At 40.6% G+C, this 27,085-nt stretch overlaps 1 protein-coding gene across 6 annotated transcripts in view; it reads right to left on the bottom strand.

Annotated features, from left to right (window-relative positions):
• CTNND2 (catenin delta 2) overlaps positions 1-27,085 on the bottom strand; it is a 925,492-nt gene that overhangs the window by 201,455 nt on the left and 696,952 nt on the right. For all 6 annotated transcript variants that reach the window (XM_073237801.1, XM_073237811.1, XM_073237821.1 and 3 more), the window contains one exon: positions 14,113-14,326. In XM_073237801.1, the coding sequence (XP_073093902.1) occupies positions 14,113-14,326 (214 nt within the window). The remainder of the gene's footprint in view (positions 1-14,112; positions 14,327-27,085) is intronic.

Here is a 27,085-nt window from a genome sequence, read left to right as displayed (position 1 = left end):
GGTTGGACTACTGTCATTTGCTCAGTAAATTAATTCTTGCTCACTATTGTGAATTAATAGTATGTGCAGGTTTTTCTCATCAAAGAGAAAAATATGCTGACCCTGGGAGTATCTCTCACAGTGTTTGTGTTAAACAGATCAAATCTGCAGAGAATTATAAAGCACCCTTTCACGATCACTTCTTCCTAAAAGTGCCACGCTCCTAGAAGGTTATTAGATTAAAAGCAAATATGGATGGAGAGAGAAAACCAGAACTGTGTGAAGTAAGTAATATGAAGTCTTGAAGCAAAGAAAGTAGCAAGAGTGTATGTGTAGAGGAGACCGACTTTGTGTGGGAGTGTGTGTGCAAGAATGCACATGTTCACCCAGACACGTATGGGAATGACACAATTAAATTCATTCTTATTGAAGGAGTAATGATCTATGAGTATGTATGGGGGACTTCCCCACACACACTTTCTTGATTCATGTTTTATTCTCTTGCTACCATTATCTGAAAGCCAAACTCATGTCCATCTTTAAAACCTATTACAAACATTGCTTTCTCCATTAAGCCTTTCTCTTTCCTGCTCAAAACTCTCCCAGCTCTTTCTCAGTGCTTACTTGGTAGAACAGTTATTTACCCACATGTGCTCTTCTCATGCTGGATTGACAACTCCTTGGGGACAGACTATATTTTATACTGTCCATTCCACCTTTCATGTAGTGTTGCTCAGACACTATATGAAATATATCAGAGAATACAGGAAAGAAAGGCAGTGGACAGGAAGGCCAGCTGTAAGGACAATTTCCTTATATCTTTGGGGTTACAGGTCCCTGTGTTAAGAAATCATTTCAGAGATTCTTTTTCTAGGGATTCCCTTGGGATGGCACCTAGTTGATGGCGCTCAGCAAATATATCCTCAGTCACCATGGTTAGCCCATTGGAAGTGTAAGTCGTTAAAGGGACAAGAGTTTAGCACATACAAAGCAAAACTGAAGCTTCTCCTCTATCAGGCCGAGCTTCACCCTCTAAGGGGCAACTAGAAAGGATATGTATTTTGAATATTTCATAGGGAACAACAAATAAAAAGACCTGTTGGAGAGGAAGCCAGCTGTTGTGTTGGGCAGACGCACGATGCCGACATTCCTTAATTCTGCCTGTCTTCCAGGACCCAGTGGGGATTTGAATGTTGTGTTCATTAACACTGGTTAATGTAATTTTTGTGATGATTGTAGAGGAAACTCTCAAATATAATTAGGGAAAAGTGTTTTCTAATTAACCCGTAACCCATGAGTCACAAAGTAGAGCCACAAATCAGTTGTACATTGTCAGACTTCACAAGATGCACCGTATATTTCCACCTAGGCAAACAAACAAAAGAAAACAAAATGCCTCTGGCAATATTTCTGTTTGAACCTTTGCAATATTCTGCCATGCTTTGCAACTCAACTGTAGGTAAGCACATTTACGTTTCACATCACTAGCACCAATGATCATGAAGATGAAAAATCATGAAGATCCCAAAGAGAGAAGGCCAACCTTAGCCTAGGAACTTCTGCCACTTTACTTTGGCAGTGTGTGAAATGCACAACACACTCACAGTCTGCTTATGTGGGTGTGCAGACATTCTGATGAAACCCAAGAGGTTTTGTACAGAAGTAGAGGTCCATAGTGGTTGCAATCCCCACCCCAGTTAGCAGTATCATCAACAGCTGTTGCTTTCTGCTGCTTTTAAGTTGGGGTGGGACTGTGTGGGTAAAATTGTAATATTGGCTTTAGTCCAACTGCATATCAACAGGTGTTCCCCAGGGAGTGGAGAGAAGTTCATCTTAATATCAGTGGATAATTACCTGGGCAACTGAGGGCTCCTCTGAACCTGAGAGGTTAGGGAGAGGTCATTTTTGCTTCTGCCAGAGCAGGAAAGAGAGATGGCCGCAGACTACAGTTTGTAAGCAATAGACAGGTTTTAAACTTTATTTCTCACTTTGACTGATTTTGGTTTTAGACGTATTTTGCCCTGGGATTTTCTTTCCCTGGTTACAGACTGTTACAGGCACTTTCTGCTACAGTTGTCAGACATCACTCCACTTTTTCTTTCTCACATGAGCAAGCTGACTGGGGCAAGAGGTAGCCTCAAATCATTCTAATTTGCAAAAATGAGAAATGAGCCACATATTTTCTTTGCAATAATTTAGTTACTATTAACAACAAATGATCTTGGCATCTCTCAAAACACATCGGTACCTCCTAACCACCCCCACCACTCTGCTGCTTGGAGAGGGTAGAAAGTGGTATTCCTCAAACAGGCATCATCATGAATCATGAACACTGCCAAAGGGTTTTGTTAAAAATGTGGATACCTGGCTATCACCATAAACATTTGAGGCCCAGAAATGTGTATATGGGGGAGTTGGGAAGCAGACAGGCTTTGGGGGACTCAGGAATGTACCGCATGCCAGCAGTGACACTGAGCAAGCTCCCATAAATCTGGCCTCAGGGGACCACTGGGCACCCCATGCAATGATTAATAAGTGGTGGATGTTCAAGTATGTTTGTTTTCCCCCTTCTGGGGAAACAAGAATGCAGAAAAATCCCTTGATTCTCAGGTAAGGCACACTGGGTAGCAATAAGAATGCAACACACAGGAAATAATGTGACAGATCTAGAAACATCCATGCATGTCCTATTTTGCGGCACATGTAATACAGAGGGTTAAAGACTGATTCACACAGCCAGCAAGTCTGGATCTCTCCATGACTTAACTGTATGAACTCCAACTCCTTAAACCATGTTACATCAATAAGTCTTCCTCCCTGGAACACAGGCACTGCCATCCTGACCATGAATGAGTGACGTGAGTGAATGCACTTAGCCAGGACAGGGCTGTGTCACCATCCTGGAAAACTGACCTCCAAATTTTCTTTATGGAGATAAAAATTAACTTCCTTCTCTCTTAATACACATTACTTCAGACTCTTCATGTCTTTAAACTAGGCTTCATTCTAAGTAATACATTTCTATCACATTCTAATCTTTGTAGCCTGCTTCATTTTTTGTCATAGCAGTTGCTACTCACTGTAGTTACAATTTGATTGTCTGTCTTGTCTAATACACCACAAGTTCTGAGTCAGATCTCTGAGTTTTAAGGCTGAAACCTTCCACAACAGTTCTGTTAATGCATATGGAAATGACACTTCGAGTTTACTCCTTTACATGTAAATTAAGTGAAATCCAAGACCCCTCTGAAGTGTGCCCTTTCTACCTTCCTCCATCTGGAATGCAGGCTTCACCATCTTAGCCATTAAGAGTGATATACACTAGGGATGGCCAATGCCCAGGGGAACTAAATATTCACTGCTGTATCCCAACCTCAACTTCACTGATACATAGTAGACACTCATGAATGAATGAATTAGATCCATAGCCTACAGAGTGGTTTGTCTCTAGGACTAAGAGGGGGGTGGGCAGGAAGACAATGGTGTGGATTCCAAATCTGGGCGGGAAGGAAATTAGGAATCAGAACTAGTGCTGAGGGTTGTAAGTTTTTGCCCTTTCCATTTGGGTATAACTAGGCTATCTGGTAGAGAGAGATTATCCTAAATTGGTTACAATGACAGGAGATAAGAGCAGATATCTCTATAAAAAATGTGTGAGATACATCACTGGTTAGCATATGTACTGGGGTCAAGAGGCAGACCTCACACAAACACTTATCTCTTCTCCCCTTCAGGGATCTGTTACGGAGCATGATTCTTCTCCAGGCCTGCTGTTGCCTTTCTGGAAATGGAGCACAGCTAATGTAACACAGGCCTTTTCCTCCCCCTCACGCATTCTTACCCTCTGTCCTTCCTCTTGTTGGGAATGAATGGCCTCAGGGAACGCTGGTTCCCTGGTTTGCAAAGGATGTGCTCAGAGTGTCGTCCTCTCTCTGAGGGGCTGGGGGAGGAGGAAGCCTGGTGCCTGTGCATCAGTGAGCACAGCTGCCTATTTCTGGGCTACAGTATTGGCAAACCGGCCTAGAGCTTGTGCTCCACCCTGACCTCTGACAGTAAGGGGTTGATAATGTGGCCTTTCTCTTTATTTTCTTCAGAACTTGTCTGCGGAAGAGAGGGTTTTGTAAAGTATGGCCTGAGGGCAAGCCACTTGCTTTTATACACAAAGTATTATTGAAACATAGCCACACCCATTTGTTCACAAATTGTCCACGGCTGTTCTCACCCAATACAGGGAGAACTGAGTAGCTGTAACAGAGATCATATGGCCTACAAGCCTAAATAGTTGCCATCCAGAACCTTTCCAGAAAAAGCCAGCCAACTCCTGTTCTGGAATTCAGGGGAATGTTGGAAAAGCGCACCCATGCTAGAGCAATGCTTTCATGTTCAAGAGCAAAGGAAAAGTAAAGGGAAGGCAGGACTCAATTCCAGCAAACACTGCTGTCCCTCCACACGCTCAAGGGCAGAGAGTCCAACTAAAGAAGCAGGTTCTCCAGGCGGAAACTTAGCTGAGCATCCCTGAAAGCTAGGCAGCTAGAGGAGGGAAGTGACTCACAGAAGCAAATCCCATTCCAGCGATAGAGAGGCGACAGGAACACGTGGATCTCAGCGCCTGGGACATGAACAAGCAGAGAGGGCGAGAGAAGCACAGAGCCGAGATGCTCCTGGATGCAGGAGTCTCGGCAAGATCAAGAGCAGCGACGACTCAGGAATCTGCTGAGGGTGATTCTGCAGTCTTTGCAGGCATCGGCGATCTCACGATTCCACAGCCCAAAGCGGACCAATAGAAAAGAGGGATGTCTGCTAACAAGCGATAGTGGCAGACATATCACGGGACAGCACGCACACCCTCTGTGCAGCACGGCAGAGCCATGAAACCCAACTCCCAAAGAGGAAACTGAGTATCAAAGGTTTCAGTACGTAGGACGGGAAAGAGTCACTTCTGGTGTGAGCTGCTGTGCTGGGATTGCCCTGTGTCTCCCCAGCGGGGCTGAAACTTCGCCTCCCAGAAAGCCCTGGCCTGCTAGGTTCCAGGTTAAGGATGGCCACGGGAGAAATTTGCAGGCCGCCCGGCAGGGTGACCACAGAAGGCTGCAGGCCTGGGCGCGGACGCTGCAGCAGGGGGCACTCTCACTGTCACAGCTTCGGCTCCTGGGGCGTGGCAGCAGCCGGGCACAGCTCTGCCGCCTCCCTTGGCTTTGCCTTTTTGATTCCCCACAGCCTGGGTCAGGCACATGGGGAATGCTGTAGCGAAGGGCACCAGCTTTTGTGTGCCCTCATGTGGCCAACTTGTAGCCTATGAGAGGCAGAAGGGGGTGCCAGCCTATCCTCAGGGGTACCAGTCAGTCCTTGCTCACCGCTGCTTCATATCCAGACTTTCTTTCCACTCTTGGCCTGCTGACCGAGGTCAGCCCCCGGCTGGCACCAGACACAGAGGAAAGGCCCCACCCACCACGGTGTCAGGCCTCTTCCTGATATGATAGCAAACCCTCCCTTTTTAATTTTATCGCTCTTACTGCTCATTCCTCTCTGGTCAAACCATGGATGATATGCCTGGTAACGGGGTTGCGTCCTCTGCCAGCACCTTAATGTTGCAAGATGGCAACAATGTCTATAATTCCACTTTCCCAAGCAGGAGATGAGAGGCAGGGATGGAGCCGTCTTCCCATCAGTGGAAAATTTATGATACCCAAATTAACCTTTGGTGGGGAGTTTTTCTCCTGATTCAGTTTACATTTACGCAATGTGGGTTGTGGCAGCCAGGCACCATCAGCCTGGGCACACCAGACTGACTAAATCCACGGAGATCACCATTTACTCATCTTCCCTCAGATGCTGAGGTTGGCAGTTTAATGGTCCTTTAAAACATCCATCATAATCCCCAGAACCTGTGAATATGCTACTTTACATGGCAAAAGGGACTTTGAAGATGCAATTAATTTAAGGCTCTTGAGATTGGGAGACTGGCCCGGATTATCTGGGTGAGCCCAGTTTAATCACATGGTCCTTAAAAGCAGATAACTGCTCCTGATGGACGTCAGAGGGGTATCTGACTGTGGCTGGCTTATCAGAGATGCCCTGTCACTGGCTTTGAAGACAGTGCAAATGGGTTACCAGTCAAGGGATATGGGAAGCCTCTAGAAGCCAGAGAAGTATCCAGAAAGGAATGCAGCCCTATTTACACCTTGATTTTAGCCCAGGGAGATCTATGTTGGACATCAAACCTCTAGAATTGAAAGATATTAAATTTGCATTGTTTTCCACTGCTACATTTGCAGGAATTTGTTGTAGCGGTGATAGGTAACCAGTGTAGATGTCATTGAGTGACTGCTGTGGTCTTGCTAGAGCTGGATCCTGAGTACACACTTAAGCCTGGGTTAGCTGCTCTTGCAATTTGGGATGGCCCCTTTTCCAAAGGTGACATGCATAAGCCAGGGCTCACAACCTTCAACAGTGAGATGGGCTGAGCTGACACTGAAATAATGCATCTTCGAGGCCTTGAAAGCATGCCACCAGTCCTAGTGTGAGGCAGCCCCAGTTTCTGAAGAAACCAGACCACAAAGAGGCGTGAAAAACCCTTCTGGCAGATGCTGTGCAGAATAAAATAGCTGGGGAGGATGGCCTCCACACTTTGCTAATTTAAGAATTTCAGACTTTGAACTTTAACACACAATGGCAGGAAGTATTGATTTTTACACTTTAATTCCTTTGAACTTTAATGTCTCTTTGGACTTCAACATGAAAGTGGATTTAAACTTTGATTTTTAATTTCTTCTTGGGAATTTGATATTTGGTATGGTTTATATTAAAATTTGAAGCATCTCTACATTGCTGGCATTTCATTTACGGAATGTCTTTATTCATTTTTATCTTTATGATGCTGTTTCATCTTATTACAGAACCTCTGATATGCTGTGTTGGTCAACATGGATGGACATTTTTTAGGATAACAAATACATTTGGGATTTACTTTTAAATCTTAGGAATACAGTATCCCTGGATTTGATTTATATAATGTGCTATTCTGATCCATTTGAGCACCTTTTGGTTCAATGGATAATAAAATGTCTACCAGGAGTCTCAGGTGACCACCAGAAAGCCCCATGAAGATGGAGGACAGGCTACCTTGACAAAATGCTTAGCTCTTGCTTTGGAGAAATGAGCCATACTTCTGGATGCTGATGGCAAATAGAATAATAGAAAAAAATGGACTGGAGGGTGTTAATGGGGAAAACTAACATGCTAGTGCTTCCCCTCTGTTCCTGTGTCTCCTGGCATGAAGGGTGTTTAATTAATTTTACACCCCAGACGTTTTTGAAATACGAAGCTCAGTTGGTTAACAGACCTAAAAGTCAAGCCTCCAACCTGGATTCTATCAGCAATAGAAATAATTCTTACACTTTGTTTTATCTATTGAACTTTTCAGAACTCATGCAGTAAAGATATCATTTATTAGGGACATAATAAAATAAAGAGAAGAATGGAAGGCATAATTCAGCAGTTGAGAAATTTCACCACATATTCTGTAAGATGCAAAAAAGATCGAGGTGAAGTTGAAAGGGAAGCAGTACAGCCCAAGCTATGTACAACAAGGACTCCAACCTAATGATTCTGTGAGGTAAGCGGCTTACTGTCCTGGCGGAATCCTAGGAAAGACTCCATGCTTAGAGAAGGCAGGCACATAGGATGTAGAAAGGAGGCTGCAAAGGGTGACTGATTGAAAGGAAATGGTCACCTTCCCTCTCTTCTCCACTCCTTTGTAGGTGGAGAGAATACCCAGCACCTGAGAATTACTAACTCCTCCCTCCAGGCCAGAAAAATAAACAAAACAAACAACTCAGAAGAATGTCCTCCAAAGAGACTGATTGCCCTGGGGGGAGAACTAAAAATCTAATGTGAATACCTGAGCCTTAGAGAAAGACCCTCCTCCTTAAGATACTTAAAGGAACTCCTACCATAACAGCTTGTTCCTACCTGCTCATGTGGAGTCAAGCTCATGGTTATCAAGCTTCACCAATGTGCACAGAGTTCAGACAAATGCTCTACTCCTCTGCCTTAAAAATAAGCAGAGAACTGAGGGTCCCCACACATTTAAAGTAAGCCTACGAAACAATGAAAAAGACTCCCATGAAAACAAATAGAAAGAAATGACACTGGAGGAAAGTGAGATGACTCATGAAAAAGTGAAAACAAACCTTAGTCTAAATACTATCTTTAAAGAAATTTGAGAATAATTTACATTCGTAAAACAAGAACAGAGATTATAAAAAAATAACAGAAAAGGGAGTTCTAATAGTTAAAATAGTAATAATATTGTATGCTGGAGAAATCTCTCAGAATGCATGATAAAAAGGCAAAGAGGTCTAAATTATATATGAAAATATAAGAGAGGAAAAATCCAAGAGGTTCAAAATCTGACTAATAATAATTCCAGAAAGAGAGGGAAGAGAAAATGGATATTGAAATAATAACAAGGCAATTTTCTGACACTGAAGAAAGTCATGGCTTTTTAAATTGGAAGTGTTCAACATGATGCATTAAATAAAGTACATACTTAGATATATCATCACAGACTTTTATAGTGTCAAGGATAAAATTAACTTATAGAAAATATTCCTGAGAAAAATAATTCTCTGTCCATCCATATCTAGTAAATATCAATCCCATATGAGTCCCGTCATTAATACTGACATTTTCAGAATTACATCTCCTAAGCATCTTCTTTTAAGGAACATACAGGAGAGTAAACCAAGAAAGGAGGGCATGGCCTCTAAAAGAGGTTCCAACCCAAAAGAACTTGCTATTCAGCAAGTCAATAGAGCAATCATGTAAATCTGCCCTAAAGATCTGAGGATTCTGGTAGTAACATCTTTGGACAACCAGGAAATTCATGATGGCTGAAATCGTGGACAAGGTTGAGTTACTGGGCATAAGAGTTGATGGAGGAGCCATTCAGATAGGATACTAGGAAAGCCCTCTTTTGGCAAGGATCATCACTTTGGACCCCTGGGGAAAGAAATGTGATTGTGGGGTCCCATGAGGGTCTGTTCTTCCATCATAATGAAAAGGCTGATCTCTGCATTTCAACTTTTTGAATCAAACTACGGAAAACACTGGAAACTGACTCTGGTTACAGAATAGATTGCAAATACAGTTAACCTTTGAACTGTGTGGGTCCAATTATAGACAGATTTTTTTTAGTAGCTATACTGGAAACATTTTTGGAGATTTGCAACAAATTGAAGAAAAAGTTTTCTTTCCTCTAGCTTATATTTTCACATTTTTGTAAGAGTATGGTATACAGTACAAACAACATACAAAATATGTGTAATTGACTATGTTTTTGATAAGGTTTACAGTCAACAGTGGGCTGCCAGTAGTTAAGTTTTTGGAGAGTCAGAACTTTTATGCAGATTTTTGACTGCATGGGGCTGGTGCCCCTAACTCCCAACACTGTTCAAAGGTCAACTGTATATTCATCCTTGAAAATGTAAAAGTCAAGTGTGATGACAGGTTGTGAAGAAGGGTGAATACACAGGAGCACTAACATCCTTATATCAAATGGGTGATAAGAGGTAATGTCTGTGTTACATGGAAGAAAGAGAGGCTCCCTGTGAAGTTATTGATTGAATCTGCAGAGGAACCACAACTAATGGTTGCACCGTTTTGGAAAAAAGGAGAAGGTAAAAATGGGAAAAACCTTCCCCAGTCGTGCATAATTAAATGATCCTTTTTTGAGAGTCAACCTTGCAATCCATTTGCTAAACACTTGCTTGAAGAGGTACTTTGATGAACCAAAAACTGAGTATCACCTAGAACATCAATGTGTCTAATCAAGAACAGTACCTTGAAATCCCATATTGAGGCCACTTATGCTGTCCGTGTGAAAAGCCTGTGATAACCGATGTAGATTGAGTGAAATAAGCATATTATTTACGGCCATGGAATAACCATGAGAAAACTACATACCAAAGCACAACAAAGCAGAAGTTGTGGCAGGGTGGCTCTGAGGGACAGGGAGGGGGACAGATGAGGCTGGGGACTATTTTCATTTTAGGCATTTTTATATTATTTCATTCCTGAGCATATATATCTATTATTCTGATTGAAAATAATAAAAGAAGGCAATGCATTAAATAATCATCCTCACCACCTCTAATCCTTCACAGGTAGTTGCTTTAAGAAGATGCATCAAGAAATCAGGACAATAGGCTCCTGCTTATTTTAAACACAGCAAACTATTTTGGGCTACTTTGAGCTATTAAGCCCTCAGGCTTCCACATTCATTTGCGTTGCTTTGTGTATCTCTGACCAACAAATGGGCTCACATCTGAGAAAGGTGAAGGGCAGCCTGGATTTGGGTCTGATTTGGTTTTCTGGGGCAGCCATATCAAAGTACCACTGCCTGAGTGGCTTAAACAACAGAAATTTATTGTCTCACTCTTCTGGAGGCCAGACATCCAAGATCAAGGTGCCATGGGGGCTGCTTCCTTCTGAGGCTGTGAGGAAGACTTTGGTCTGCTCTCCTGCCTTTGGTGGCTTGCTGGCAACCACCAGGATTCCCTGGCTTGTGGAAGCATTTCCCTGATCTCTGCCCTTGTGCTCACACCTGCTCTTCATGTATGTGTCTGTGTCCAAATTTCCCCTTTTCATAAGAATACCAGCTATACTGGATTAAGGTTCCTCCCTATCATAGTATCCTAACTTAACTAATTACATCTGAATCACATTTTGAGGGACTACATGTTAGGACTTCAACACACGAATTTTGGGGAGACATAATTCAACTATAACAGAGGCCTTTGGACACTAGGCATTAAATTAACTGACCTAAATCTAGTAAGTAAAACAGTTAAACTGAGGCCTGTCTCCTTAATTAAAAGGATCAACTATTTGTGTATTTAAAGTGTAAGATGAAAGAATATTCTCTGTTCTTCGAGAAGTAGAGCTCTTAAGAACACTTGCATTCAACCAAAATAAAACTTATTTATTAAGCTGTTCAGTTTAATAAAAACTGGTTTATCATGATTTGTAACATTCTGAAATCTTTAGTTAGGAATTTCAAAATTTGGGTTGATTATTTTCATATTTAGAGAGAGAAAAGTTACATTAGTCAAGCCTGAACGACATGCAGCATTTGTAATGAAAGTTTATTTGCTTAGAAGCATTTCAAGTAATGGCTAGCATATCATAGCTTCAACTGGATTTAAATAAAATTCTGATAATCATCTCATAGCAATTATTGCATAGGAAGAGAATTATTTATTGCAAATCCTAAGAGTCAGGGGCAAAATACAGTCCTTTGTGAACAGATACAGTAGTGCAAAGAGGCAGCTGTTTTCTTAAACATGCATGTTTATGTGTTGGATGTAAATGCATGCAAATACCTCAATTTTAATATTTTATTATTGTTCAGTTTTCCAATAACTATTCAGTGAATAATTTAAAGATCATTTTTTTCTTTCATTCAGTCCTTCATTTTTTATAATTTGGCACATTAGATCATTCTGGATATATAGCCTATGTCTAATCTAAAATTTGGCTTATAAACATGCTTTTTTAAAACAAATCACTAAAATTGTTTTTTGGAGTATTTGTTTACAAAACCTCCTAGTTTCCAATATCTAGACAGGAGTTCAAAGAACACATCACCCTCCTCTGCTCTATGATTTTTTTATCAACACAGATTTGCTTTCATGCATTTGCTATCAGGCAGGAAAGAGAATGCTAGAGAAGAACCCCCATGTGCTAGTGGGGTTCTTGTAACGTACTGGGTTTTCCTCCTTACTGAAGAATTACAAGGGAAGTAAAAAGCATAGATATTATGTTTAAATCGCCATTTGTATTAATTCATGTGTGAATATCTAACCTAATTCCAAGAAGAATTTGAGGAGGGTCCTTGTAACAGCATAAGTGAACAACTAAAGAATGAATGAAGAGCATGGGCTCACACAGAAAGGCTTTCTGTAGTAAAACATGCATCAGATTTGGGCAGAGACAAGAGTCTGACAGGAGTGGAAAGAGAGTGACAGATGAGAGAGATGGAAGACGTGGCAACCTTGAGGCTAAGTCCGTTTAGCTGTACTAAAATACAGGATTCCCAAAGCTTTGCAGGGGCCAACAGCTCCTGCTGCACCAGCACAGGCTGATGGAGAACAGTGGGTCCTGACGTGACAATGTGTGCACACATTTGTTTTTCTCAAAAAGAGCCGAGTAGGAAGCATACGTCTTCTCTTGTGTATCAAGTACTAGCATCTTTCCTACAAATCAAGTTTTGCCAGGAAAGGAAACAGTCTGGCGTTCGGAAGAGGTTATCTGCCTTTGATGTTTCCAAATGAGGCTCACGTAGGATTTTTCATGTTTCCCAGGTGCATATATAACGGGCCATGCCCAGGGCCTGGCAGGAGCAGGGCTTCATCGCGGCTTCAAATACAGGTGCAGCGCGGGCATGCGCAGCAATGATGTCACGGGGCAGGTGCCGCTGCCGCTTTCCTTCCGGTTAAGTCATCAATTACCTCAGCCTTTTGCATGTGGCTGAGTTCCCTTGACAAAGAGGTAAGCCCCACAGAAGGTACTTCTAGAGAGGGTTTTTTGTTGAGGCAAATCCAAATTTTAGTAAAATCGAGTTCTCAGATCATACAATGAATGCGTAAGGTGTGGAGCCCTTGGCACATCTTCACGCACAGGAGCTCCATATCTGTTTTCCGTCACACCACGTCTGTTTTCCGTCACACCGCGTGGAGTCCTTCCTCTCACAGGCGTATTTCCAATTTAAACATGACCCGGGAAAATAGGGATGGGGGTTCATAACCACGGTGGCAGGGTACATTTTCAGTAATTTAGCTCACCCCAAAACTATCGCACACCTCATGATCTGTGCGTGACCACAGTTTTACCTAAACTGACTCGTCTTGCCCTGTTAGTTTAGTGTGAAACATCACTTTCATAATGCTGTAAGCCGTAACAGCTATTTTTTTCCACAAAGATAATTCTCTACTTAGAGAAAGAAAAAAACAAAAGGAAAAAAAACCTGGAGTCTAATTTAGCTAAGAGTGTAGATGAGATGTGACAATAACCTTAAAGGGTGTGAATTTAAGAAAATATGCTGAAGCTGGGAGTCTTGACCCAAGACTGAACGAATACTTAGGACTCGCCAGCTTCCAGAATGTATTTTCTTAAATAAACAAGCTCACATATATACTTCATCAGCACAGCTACAAGGAAATTTCTGAGTCAAGACAGAAAGTTAGTATAATGATGGAAAATTAAAAATTCCTTTTTTGAGAGTCAACTTTTCAATCCATTAGCCAAATACTTGCTTGAAGTACTTTGATGAACCAAAAACCAAGTATCACCCAGAACAGCACTGGGTATAAACCAAGAAGAGTAATTTGAAATCCCATATTGAGGTGATTTACACATCAACAAGTAAAACTGCACATTTAAAAAGTGAGGGATGATGGTGAACGCCTAGTATTTACCGTGTTCACATGTATTCCAAGAAAGGCATTGCTAAATGCTTTACATGTTCTCATTCACTAAATCCTCATGGATCTATTGAGGTGGGTATTATAATTATCTCCATTTCACAAAACTCAAAAGTTCATGTTCATAGAAAGCTTTTTCTCATGTTCACTTTTGAAAAATTCCCTAATATGTAATACTAACCGGGGACTGTTAGTAGGTACAAAAATCCAAAAGATTAATGCTAAGTATGATACGATCTTTGTTGTTAATCACACTATAATCCAGAATATACACCTTATTAACAATAACTCACATACCTTGTCCTCTTATCAATTGTTACTGATGCCATACTAATGATGACCCGGGGGAACTGTACATTGCTGAATTACTTCTAAATCAAATGATAAAGACTGAAATATGGTCACAGAATTTTAGTGAGGGTGGTATTTATTGGATTCCATTGATTTAAACTGATCAACGCAGGAGTGTTACCTTTGATGCCCTCTCAGTCACCTGCTCAGGCCTTTGCAAACACATAGTGGGACTGCCCAATTCATGAGCCCTCTGAGAGGCTTTGGACCATAATACTTGGTTAGCACACATGTTACCAGGCTGGCTAATGGAGACTTTATCTTGAGAGTCAGTGGTGCTGTGCATGAGGACTCTAACCTGTGACCAGCTCCCGGATCTCCAGGTCGGTGGTCTTGCGGAGTAACCTCACCAGCGCTGGGATGCCGCCACAATTTTTCAGGGCAATTTTGTTATCATCGTTGGCCTTCCCATACACCAAGTTTCTCAGGGCTCCACAGGCACTACGATGGACTTCCGTCATCCGATGGTCCAGCAGGTCCACCAGGAGCTGGATGCCTCCTTGTCTTCTTATCTGAAAGAGCAAAGGGTATAGCTTTTGCCTTAGAGAGTAAACGTGCACTATTTAAAGCAAAATAAGTTTTTCATATGAAGTAGTTGCCACAATTAATTGCACTGAACTGAATTAAGGCATAGAAATGGGGAAGAAAGCAGATTAGTGTTCTTCATAGATTTGATTGCTTTTACTTGTTTCAGTGTCCTACTGCTGGAAATTCCAACACATATCCTTCCAGCTACAGATTTTGGAGAAGCCATTTTAACTTCATAATGGGTGTCTTGGACATTTTTCTCTCAAAAAATATGTCTCACCCTCATGGCATGAAGCAGATGGAGGAGGAAAAGAATGCTTCTCACTCCTAGGGCTTATTAAATTTAACCACCGTCTTAAAGGGCTGCAGACCTGATGTACAAAATGTTAAAATCATGCTTAATAGGGAAATTCTCTGAACATTGCAAAGGAACTGGAAGCTAAATGAGAAATCAGAAGAACTGACACAAGGATTTTCATCTGAGAAGCCCTAGACAATAAGAACATCACTCACAGTGGGAGCCAGTCAGACCACTAAGACCAAGGTATGTGATATTTAGGTATTTGATTAATAATGAAATCACATTAAATGTTAGTATTCTTTCTACCCAAATAAAATTTTGCATTTAATAAGTGAATGAAAAAGAAAGTATTGCAGTATGTTTCTAGACGCAGCTTCTCTTTGCTGTCCTATAATTTCTAGACCCGTTTTAAAATTTAAACTGCAAACAAATTGGCTAGTTAACATAAAGACCATTTCATGGAGTTTTCATTAGCAAAGCTGTATTTGACTACTTCTACATTTATGTGGAAAAATAACATGACTTACCCAGTAATATTCTTTTCTTTTTTTTAACTGGTTATGATTTGGCATGAAAGATTATAATCTGGCACTTTCCTTACTTAATCTTATAAAAGAAAACTCCTTCATCCTGTGTGCTGGGTCACATGGCTAAATCTCCCAACTCTTTCAAGGTGCTCAAATGCCACATTCTCTGTGAACTACTCCAATCACACTATTTAAAATTGCAATCTGAACCATACTGCTTCTCCAATCCAACATTCATTTTACCTTAACTGTTACAGATTTCTTCATGACACTACCACGTCCTACCTTCTTAATTGTGTTTATTGTTATTGCCTGTCTTCTGCTGGCCTGTGTTCTCGGAGGACAAGTCTCTGTTTTGTTCCTTGAAGGAGCTGCATCATTAGCTCAAGTGCAGCGCTGGGCACAGAGCAGATGTTGAGTATTTGTTGAGTGAATGGGGAGGAAGAGAATATTACCTGTTACAGCAGTGTTTCTCAGATTCCTTAAAACTTGACTTTTCAAGACTGAGTAATCTCTCTCTTTAAAGGAGAAAAAAAACAACAACCCTGTTTGTGAACAGCTAAGAATGGCTCTAGGGGGCAAGTCAGCTCTTTGTATACCAGCTTACAAATAAAATGTGGGCATACACCCTTCATGCAAGGTGGGGCATCTGATGATTCAGAAAATTTCTGTAGGAATTACTTTCATCCATCCACAAAATGAAAACAGGAAAAGTTGAAATTCTCATAGAACTCACAGACTCAAGTCCCTAATTTGGGAATCGCGAATGTAGTGTTTCACTTATGCCGTCTCCTGTGAGAACAGGACAAGGAAGGAAGAGGGAAGGACATGGGGGACAGGGTCGTTGGGCACGGCAATAACTCCCTTCTGGTGCTCGCACAGCTGCAGGGTGAGTACTCGAAAATGGCTCAGCGTTATGGCGTCAATTTTAAAAGAGCGAGAAAGCATCAGAAAACAACTTTTCCCCAACTTACAGTTTTGCCCAGGGCCTGCTTGTCACCCACCCAAGTGACATGAAGTTTGTATCACTATATACGGGAGTCTTGTATATGCATCTGTCCTATAACCACGTCCGCTTTGTATAATACTTCAGAAGGGATAATCTATTTCTACAAAAAGATTAAACTATGATGTTATTTTCTGTGTGTATTTGCCTGTGTGTGCTCTAGTTTAACATTCTTTAGGTTTAACTATCTGAATAATGATGAAACCATTAAGAGGTAATAGAGCCATTCTTACAGTTAACTCATTGGTTATATTTCAAAAGTAGGTTGTATAGTAAATCTATCTATCTATCTATGTATTTTACCTATATCTATATATTTTCGCTACACTTTATATTACAATCAATAGTCCTGACTTATTTATGATATTTCCCAAGTCATACAACGTAATGAACTATGCCACTGAAGTATTATTCCAAAGCATTAGAAGGGAAGATAAACTCAAAACAAGTGCAGTATCAATTGTGAATGTTATAATGAGCGTACAATATTTTGAGTGTGACCCTATAATTAAGGCCATATATTCAAATTTATAGTGAAATCTTAAGTTCTACTTTAATCTGTTTAGAGAAACACAGATAAGACAATACACTTTTTCTTTTGCTCTTATTTTTGGATGTGACTGGATCATCTATATTGAAAACTTCTGTTTTCTTGCAGTTGAATTTTATCTAAGAATATAAGAATTCTACTTCAGTTTTCTGAAGCCAAACATTAGCCAGAGTTGATATTTGCACACGTGGACTGTTATGGCAGGTCCTTGGTTCTTCCATCTCCTGTCGCTTTTCCTCTCCAAAAGAACCAGCAGTGGAGCCATGAAGTGGCCTCTCAGTTCTCTGTGGGCTCCATTCCCTGCAGACTGCAGGGTGGCTGCAGCTGGGTCTGAATGCAATGCTGTGGTCTTCACTTCCCTGCTCTGCTTCTCCCTCCCTCCAACTTCTCGCACCCAATTCTTCTAGTTCTTCTTGTACCCAACCTTCACTCTTATAAGACTCCAAACCAACTCATTTTAAACATTAACAAAGTGCAACTTGTCTTTGGAAAACTATTAGGGGAAAGCCTCTTCTTCCAAGGGGAGCTTTTCCTTCCTCTCCCGTGAAACGGCCAGCGGTGTGTTTTCCATCTCTCCTCCACTGATCATTCCACACCCACAGGCGGGGTCCCTACTGGAACTCAAACACGAATCACACCAGGTTAGGTCACCCACTCCCCTTACTCCTTTTATCAAATTCATGCAGAATTTCTCCAAAGCCAAATCTTAAATGATCTAGGTTTAATATTTATTAAAACAAAGTTAATAAAATTCCATATGACTTTCTATCTAATATATGTAAAATAAAATGAAATGCACCAGTAGAATGTCATATGGTAATAAGTGAATAAATACTGATCAGCTGAATGGAAGAACAGTGTAGTTGGTTGGCAGGTTCCATTCTCTTTCTTTCTCTCTTTATTTACTACTTTAAATGAAAGTTTTTGGAACAGTTTTACATTCATTGCAAAATCGGACAGAACACAGAGAGTTCCCATATACCCCCATCCTCACACATGCACAGCTTCCCCCTGTCGCCAGCACCATCCCCTGTGAGGGCTGGGCCCCTGGCCAGGACTCGGTCCCGGGGCTGATCCACCGCAGCTCCCTTGCCCAGTGGTAGTTCTAAGACCTGGTATTTTAGCCTCGTCACCAGCTGGAGAAGATGGCGCCCATTTCCTGCTCACCACCCTTTCCCCTCTTCCCTGTTGGGGATTGGCCCAGCAGACTTCCATACCCGTGCACAGCTCGTGCTGTCCGCTTAGAGTGGTGCGTGACACCTATCCGCTTAAAGGTCACACATGATACTGTCCCGGATTGGTTGGGTGACTGAATATAAGGGAGCCCACCGGGAGGGAGAGGAGCTTCCTGACAACTGCTGTAACCGCCGCGAGAGATTAGACAATAAAGCCTAGAGAAGAATCAAGACCTTGGGCATGTTGCTTCGGTCCCTGAAGGGTCGTGACAATCCCCAGAGTGGGACATTTGCTACGATTGAAGATGCTACACTGACGTCAAAATCACCCAACATCCATAGTTTACATTATTGGTCACTTGCTGTTGCATGTTCTGTGGGTCTTGACAAATGTATAATGACATGTACCCACCATTCCAGTATCATACAGAAGAGTTTCACTCTCCTAAAAATGCTCTGTGCCCCACCTATTCATCCCTCCCTCCTTCCTAACCCCTGGAATCCATGTATCTTCCCATTGTCTCCACAGTTTTGCCTTTTCCAGAATGTCATAGAGTTGGAATCATACAGTATGTAGACTTTACAGACTAGCTTCTTTCACCTAGTCAAATGCATTTAAGATTCTCCCGTGTCTTTACATGGCTTGATAACTCATTTCTTTTTATATTTCATATTTGCTGTTATCCTGAACTTGATAGAGCTGGCGAATGACTGGAAAGAGCTTTTCATGCATACCCTGAATAGACAGTCCTAGATTCATTTACTAAATGAGTCTTTGATAGATGTTCTATTTTAGTCAATTGCTCCTATGTCAACAGCTCACATTTGTTTTTCTGCTTAGCTGTGAACTGCAGGGATGAAGATGAGGAGGGTTGGTCCACCGGAAGTAAGGAAGATGGAGACTGAGGGATTCCACTCCAGGAGAAATGAAGGAAAAAAAGGACTAACCAATTAAAAGCAAAACTGTGCCCTACTTATGTAGACAGTCTTTTAGGGCTGAAGGCTGGGAAGTGTGTGCACAGAATCAGTGAAGCTCACCTAATTTGTATCAAGGGAGAATGAAAATGGCTTCCACACCTCTGCCATACAAACACTGTTTTAAAGTGTTTTTACAATTTAAACTCTAGGGCTAGAAGTATTTAATGATCATTCAAGGGTCAGATACAATGGTTTTCCTCCATACCCTTTCATTACAAGGCAGACAACATATAAGCCTTTTAAATCAGAAAACAAATGGATGGGCAATTAAATTAAATACAAGAAAAATGCAAGCAACACAATATCACCCATTGCAAAAATGAGGCTTCGCCACTTAATGCACTTATTACTCATACATTACCTGCATTTATTGAGAATAAAATATATTTACTAGGGTATTAGCTATTATATTAAATTGATATTAACATCAATGAATTATTTAGAATATATACAATTACAGAAGGGCTTGTATATTCATGACAGTCTTCATACAATTATAATGATAATGATAATGATGATGTACAGTGGGTGAAGAAGTACTTTAACAGGGAATACAATTCCTCTAGGGGGCACCTGTCTTCACTTAGAAAAACACTGAAAGTTGGTTTGAGAATAGTGATACCATGGGCTACAGGTATTCTTGGCAATTTGAAATGCTCACTGACTCTGCACTTGGAAGGGGAGGAATTTGGTGCTGGGCAGAGAAGAGAGGAGATGGGAGCTGTCTTTTGTGAACCTACTGGTTGGTGAAAGAAGGTCCTCAAACAGCTAAGGACCTGGGTATACATTTCCATCCCTCTTAGGATCTACTTGGTCTTATGCAAAATGGAGATATCTTTGGGATTCTGGTTTAGTGCTAAAAAACACTTAGCTGGACCTGAGACTCCAAGTGAATTTAAACAGTAGTCTGCAGGACCAGCAGTATACAGTATTTCCTCTTGCTTTACATACTTATGAACAATCAAGGCACAATGTCTAAGATATGGTTTGTAGAAAACTGGCTAAAAAGAAGTACTTTGGGCCCAATTATTTTAGTAAATTTTCCATTTAACTGTTTCTTTTCCATGGTGTGTGTTTAAAAAAACAAATAAGATAAACTTGTTTAATATTTCTTATTAATGTTTAAAAATTAAATATTCTCTGCTTAAAAACTATTGGAAGATAAAAAAAATTTGTAAATCTGAAACCAGGAGCTTAACCAGAGGTAACTGAATCTCACTTTTCAACTTTAATGTGGAAATTGCAAAGTTACCAGTTTGTGAAATGCATAGTTTACCTCCCTGAATTCCATCCCTTGCCTTTATAGTAAAGCCAGTTAAACAATCAGTGTTTCCATATACTTTGAATTGACGTATGTACATGGTAAAACAGAAGTATGATTCATAATGGCCAAAATCTTTTTTGGTTTTATAGCGGAAATTATTTTTGAGAAATTTGAGAGAAAATATACCTCTCCCTACAGTTGTAGGAAATGACCTACTTTCTTCATCCAGCAGGTGAAACAAGAAGGATTATGCTTTTTTTTAAAATTATGTTTTAGAGAAGGTGTTTGGGCTGCTGGTTTTGGAGCTGAAGCAACTGGGTTCAAATCATTCTCCTTCTCTTAAAACCTATGCTCCCCGAGGCAAGTTACTGAAGCTTCTGTAAAACATGAACAAAATATGAACCTGTCTCCTAGCCTTGTTTTCAGGAGTAAATGATATTTGAAATGTGAACTATTTGACAAAGAGCTCAATAAATATTATCTGTCAAGGACATACCCACTGTACCAACTTGTTAAAGGATAATCTTAATTGTTTTATTACCTAGTCAATATATGAATAACTTAGTAATATGCTTATATATGATACTGTCAGTGAAAGGTATACAATTCAGTTATAAATTCATAAATTTTACTTAGTGTGTAAACTGTGTATTATATAATTGATCAGTAATCCAATATGGCATATAACCAATGAGGTTAAGTAAGGGATATGTTTATTTTAGAATGAATTGCAAAGATTACATTAGGCATTTAGGAAATATCAGAGTGTGTTGCATCAACATTGTGTCCATGAGATATTTTGCTAGAATATTTCCCAAGCAAGTGCAGCGAATTAATTAATCTATATTTTAAAAAGAACAGGAGCTCAGTGGTTTTCTTGTTATGGTAACTTAATTGACCACAAAAAAAGAAAGTCATTTAAAAATAATTTTGAGGTGAAACTAGTTCTTGGGAAGATAAAAATATTTTTGCAAAATATATAGAGAAAAATTGGGTAAAAAGAGAGAAGGAACATGTTTCTATTTTATTTACAAATTAGCTTCTAATAAACAGATGAAACTGAAAAAATGCAATTAGTAGCAATGATGCAACAAGTAACAGGAAACATAACCAGTAATAAGTTAAATGATTCAGATGGTTCTAGTCTTGTACAGATTTCCCAGATGCTATTCATGAGCCATAATGCAGGATGTGTAAGGGTTTTGGTTTCATCTCTGTGTCTAGCAGAAAGCTATTTGGGTTTTTAAAATCATATGCAAAGATACATTGTTATTGCTCTTTGAATATCCTCATTCTTTTTGATCTAAAAGCCACACACTTATAGAATCTTTGTCACCCAGAAGATTTCCAAATCTAGCCCCACTCCATTCAACATGTCATCACTGGACACAAGGCCACTGTTTGTATCTATAACAAAATGAACTTCTTGAGTGGGAGATACTGAATGTTTTTCTTCTTTTCTTTCCTCAATTTACTTTTCCTCAAAAACAGAGAAGCAGCTGATGTTGTATTCACTGTGTATAGGTAATAGATTCCATCCGTAACTCTGGCTGAAGAAAACTGTTTCTCATGACCATCACTGAAACCATCTATTTGAGAGCTGTTCCAGCTTCAAGGGCTCATCATGGCCATGATCCCATAACTGAGAGACAGAGGTAAGGGGCAAAGCCCTTTATTTGGGCCTGAACATTAATGGCTATTCCACATAGAGCAGCATTGTTCAAGACCCTTTAAAAGGAAGTAAGCACCCAAAGAGCCACAAACAAATCAGGGCGTTGCAGTCTTTGGCCCTTTCTATTCCCATCTCACTCACTGTGAGCATGAGCAATGAGTTTTCTAGACATTCCCCATCTCAGAATGAAATGCAGTCAGGGTAAGCGGATGAACAGCGGTGGGATTCTTTATGGAAAAGCTTGCTGCTTCCCAGTGAAGCCAGCTGGAGGCTAGAGGGGCCTCAGGGAGGTCCATCTGGAAGCTGGGAGCCGACACCTCCCACAAACACGACTGGGTGCTCAGACCTGCTGCCTGCCAAAGGCCAGTTTTCCATCGCTCTTCAAGAGCACACAGGAAAGGCCCTCTTTTCTTTTTTTAACAAGAAAGAATTTCAAGTGACCCCACAAATTCCTTTTCTAAAGACATTGTTCAGACCCACTCACCATATTCCAAATAGTCTATGGTTCCCATTACTTGGCCTAAGCTCCGAGTTGTCCTTGTAGATACAAAATACAAGATTGTAAAGTAGGGACAAGTGTACAAAGCATGCCTCCAATAAAGGTCCCCTTACCATGTTCAAAACTGAACCCAATCTAGCATCTCTGTGAATGACCAAGCTAAACTCATATTCCGTTCAGCACCTCAAAGAGAATTTAAGTTGACGCAAGTAAATTTTGAAAACACAAACCCTGTAAGGCAGATATGTAACTTGAGTATTTGAAAATTGTTAAAGTATCTCAGAATGTGAATATAAGAAGACGACAACTATTATCCCTAAAGCTTTCATCGTGGTGTGATTGGACAATCCCTCGCTCGACCAGTGTTTTTGGAGGGCTTAGTTTATTCAGGAGCTGGGCCCAGAAGTGGAGATGAACCAAAGTCCCCCCTTAAACAAGCGCACGGACCATTTGGCTGGCAGAGGAACCAGAAATTAAGCAAAGAAACTAGCAAAGAAGGAAACAGGACCATTTCAACAGTGAAAAACAGGGGTGTTTATATCTGGAGGAGGACCTAGTGATTTTCCAGTTATAACTGGGGTCCTTAAGAGGATCCACCAAATTGTATAAGCTTTAAGCCACTCAAACCTGAGTCCTCCCCAGTGGTAACAGCCATCACAAAGATACTGCAGGAAAAAGGGATAGCGTGTGTGGGACGGTGTTGCAGGGGGCGGGTCAGGGGACTGGGGACATTTGAGCAGAGACCAAATGACACAAGGGAGGGTAGAGGGTCCCAAGGATGAGGAAGGAGACCAGGGTGCCTGGGGCAGAGCGAGGGAGGCTGGAGGAGACTGGCAGTGAGGTGGGGCAGGGCTGGGCTGGGAGGCTTTAGCCATATCTGGGCACTGGGTTTCCTCTGAGGAAAATGGGTGTGGGAGTTGACAGAACAGACTTGTTTATAGAGACTGCTCTACAAGCCATGTGGACACCGACTGCAGGGCCCTAAAGGCGGGAGCAGGGACACCAGTGAGGGGCCACAGGTGCAGGGACCACGGCAGCTTTAAATTGGATCAGTGGCAGTCCAAGTGCTAAGCAGAGGTCAAATTCTAGATTTGTTTTGCAGGTAGGGAGGAAAATATGACCAAAAGAAAGGACTCACAAGTGACTAAGATTTCTGGCCTTTTGTTATTAATAAACAAGAGTGTTGATAATCATCATGACAGTTGTTTTTGTTTGACTGACAGATGGCAGAGTGTTTATGAAAGACACAGCCCCTCATTTAAATTCTATCCCACTGGGAGAATGGAAGCACACGTTTCAAAAATGGGTGTTCCTCTCTTGCTACAAAATGGGAAATAACATCTTTCTAAAATATAAAATTATGGAACATACAGACACAGACATAATGGAGAAATTGTTTTGTATCTTAGCCAATGGTTATAACAAATAATGAGTGTTAAAGTAAATGTAATACATTCCACCAAACGGAGCTACGATATGTACAAAAAACCTACCTATGCATTAATGTTAAACTTGTCTAAGTTTTCAAAGATTTAAACTATGCCAAGTAAGATTTCCATTATTCCTATAAAAATTTACAAAATATAAAATTTGCGTGTTTTCTTGTTATGCATGTCATTATTTCTCTTCCTTTCCTTTCTTTTTTTTTTTTTTTTCCTATTTTAGGTTTATAAAGTCACATATACTTTCTGAAGATATACCTGCTCATACACTCTTTTATGGGGGTAATAAACAGTATTTACTGGACTAAACAGTGGTTAGAAAAGAATTTCAGTTTTGCCCCTTTCAACTGATGTTCACAAAGTATTGTTCGGTGTTCCTTGAGGATCTCATAGACTAATAAAGGAGAAACTCACAGGAACAGATCAGGTGCTGGGAAATCTACAGGAAAGTCAGGGAGCCAGCCTCCTTAGCAAGTGGAGTGGGTAACTGGTTCTGCAAGAGATAACATTTTAAGAAGTTTGAAAACTACTAAATCATACAATGTAGAACATGATTAAACTCTAAAATGTTTGTGGTGCCAAAGTTTCCATGCTTTTTAAAGTGGGGTACACATATAGTAGGGTTGGGGGAAGGTGTAGGCATCAGTGTGTTAGACAGTGGCACATCTTCTTGGCCCTTAAATTTACCCAAAGATTGGTGGTGGGGGTCATTATTATTATTTTATAATTGTATCTGGCCACATTTTGGAGTAGAACTTAATATTTGCAAGATTCTTTTTAAAAGTAAAGAATTTAAGGGAATATTTGTAGAAAGCTTTTTTGGCCAACAGCCCCCAATTCCTGCAGCCCATTTGGCTGGCAGCTCTGAAGAGGAATCAGCAGTGTGTCGGGGGTGATTAGAGAGGATGGGGTGCAGAGGAGAGCAGTGTCTGCCTGCATAAAGGGCCTCCTGGAGGCACTGCGGGGGGGCAAGGGGAGACGGGCAGGGTGGCACTGAAAACCATGTAAATGAGGAAATACCTGAGGCAATAGGACATGAAGACCCACTCATGGTTTCTGAGCATAAGAATGACATGGGAAATTGTGCACCAAGGCAAGAGAATAAATTTGAGAGATGGTATAAAAGAAGTCATTATGGGGGTCATGCAAAAGTGTATCTTAGATATGAAACAGTCTCAACCATTTTGCTGGCATCTGGGAATTTATATGTAGCACAGTACACATGTGAGGTTTTCTACATCTCTCAATCATTTGTTAAGATTAACTTTGCTTTTCTTATTCTGACAGCTCTGCACTCTGAGCCCCAGCAAGGTCATTGGTGATGCCCATCTTGCGATTCTCCAGTTAGCTCTGCCCCCAGACTCACAGGGTAGGGCTGCAAAGGATCCCGGGAGCTGAGCAAAAGGGAAAACCGTAAGTCCCACTAACCATAGTTCCCTGGAGCTCACCCCACACATGTTGGATTCAACCAGTGTGATCAGCTCTTTTGAGAGTCCACAAACTGGAACATGTCAACCTTATTTTGTCACATATTTTTGCTGAACACAAAGAAAGCTGTTACCACAGAGTCTGTTTGCAACAGGGAATCTTGAAATACGAGTTATTCAATGGTACATCTCAGCTCATTAAATGTTATTCACTCTTCATTTTGTCCATCAGCCCAAGCAGAACATTTATATGACACTTGGATCCTGGTATAATAAGAAAATACACTTGTTTGGTGCATCCATGACCTTTGAAATTTAAAAAATTATGTTCTAAGAAATCCCATCAAGTGCAGTGCAGTGCATCCCCTAAACCTATTTTTCATCTTAATGAAGAAGGAGACTTTAATTTAGGCATGACGTGGGCAGTTACCTCAGAAGTTCAGATGGCAGAACGACTTTTCTGATAATGTTAAGTTAGTAATACTAAATCACACACCTGTCTATAATTTTATATTCACATATAATGCTAACATATATAATAGTATACAATAAATATATGTATAGAAAAATAAATATGTATATATAACCATATATGCAGAAATATAAGTGAATATATAAATAAATATATATGTATATGTTTCAAAGAGAAAGCAATTCAGGAATGTCTTCACTTCCCTCCTCAACTAAAATGGGATTCATTCAGTTCTTTCAAAGATTTTATTCCAATTTAGATATTGTAGCACTAATTTTCTTTTTTCTTATAACATCACATATGGGTTCAAAGGACCTGTCCTGTACACATTCTACCATCCCATAAATAAAATAGCCACAGAGACTGAGAATTTCTGTAATAATTTCAATTCAAAGGTCTTCAGTCCTGCAGTATACCAGATTAAATGGCTGGAACCCCGATTATGAATAATAATATACTCTAGTTTTCCTTCATTTTCAGAGTTTACCTCTCAACATAGTTTATCACTTAAATTCTTTTGAAAAGTCCACAATGTATGATATTCCAGGTTTTAAAAAAAAATCACCTTTATTTTCTTATTTATTAACTTTCTAGTTATGCATTTAAAAGAAGACTGGCTACATCATAAGTGCCTTGCTTTGCATTTTTAATTCTTTAAGAATTTTCCAATGAGTTACCTAGGCTACTGCATAATACTTTTTTCCAGACTAGAAGGAAGGTGATGGTTGTACTCTTTTTAATAGCCAGGCTAACAACAAAGCAGGGACTTAGCGAAGAATTTTGTTTTGTTTTTAAAATTCTGCACACACAGTATCAGAATCCTTTTTTTTTAAACATGCATAATCAGATCATGTGACTACTGCTTAAAATCCCCTAATGATCCCCGTCACACCCAGAAGATCATTAACCTTGGCCTTTGGTCCTATGTGTTCTGCCCTGTCTTCCTTTGGTCTCCATTGCTCATTATTCTCCATTACCTTTTGGTTCCAGTTCCTCTGGGCTTCTGCAAGTTCATGTGCAGCCAGACATGCTCTCCCAGGCTCCACAGAGGGGCTTCCTCTCTGTCACTCATGTGCCAACTCAACTGTTAACCACCAAAAAGAGCATGTTCACCCCGCATCTCTTCTCCTCCACTGTGGGTCTCTCTGAATTCCTCCTTTGCACCCATTTAGCACCTGACCTATTTTGTGTTCTTATTTGTTGATTTTTCTGTCCCATGCCTATCCTAAAGGGTGTAAGCTCTGCGTGAGCGGAGAATTTGTCTTATTTGCTCAATGCTGAATCTCCAGGGCCAAGAGGAGAACCTGGCACATAGCAGGTGCTTCATATTATTTTTGGGCAAAATGCAGCTTTGATCATGTACTTTGAAATTTTGGAATAAAGCCTATTCTTCAAGAGAAATGTCATATGCCAAGCAAATTAGTGTTTAA

This window comes from Manis javanica, chromosome 1 (assembly GCF_040802235.1).
Source record: "Manis javanica isolate MJ-LG chromosome 1, MJ_LKY, whole genome shotgun sequence".
Taxonomy (NCBI): Eukaryota; Metazoa; Chordata; class Mammalia; order Pholidota; family Manidae; genus Manis; species Manis javanica.
This window is presented reverse-complemented; position numbering and strand designations above follow the sequence as displayed.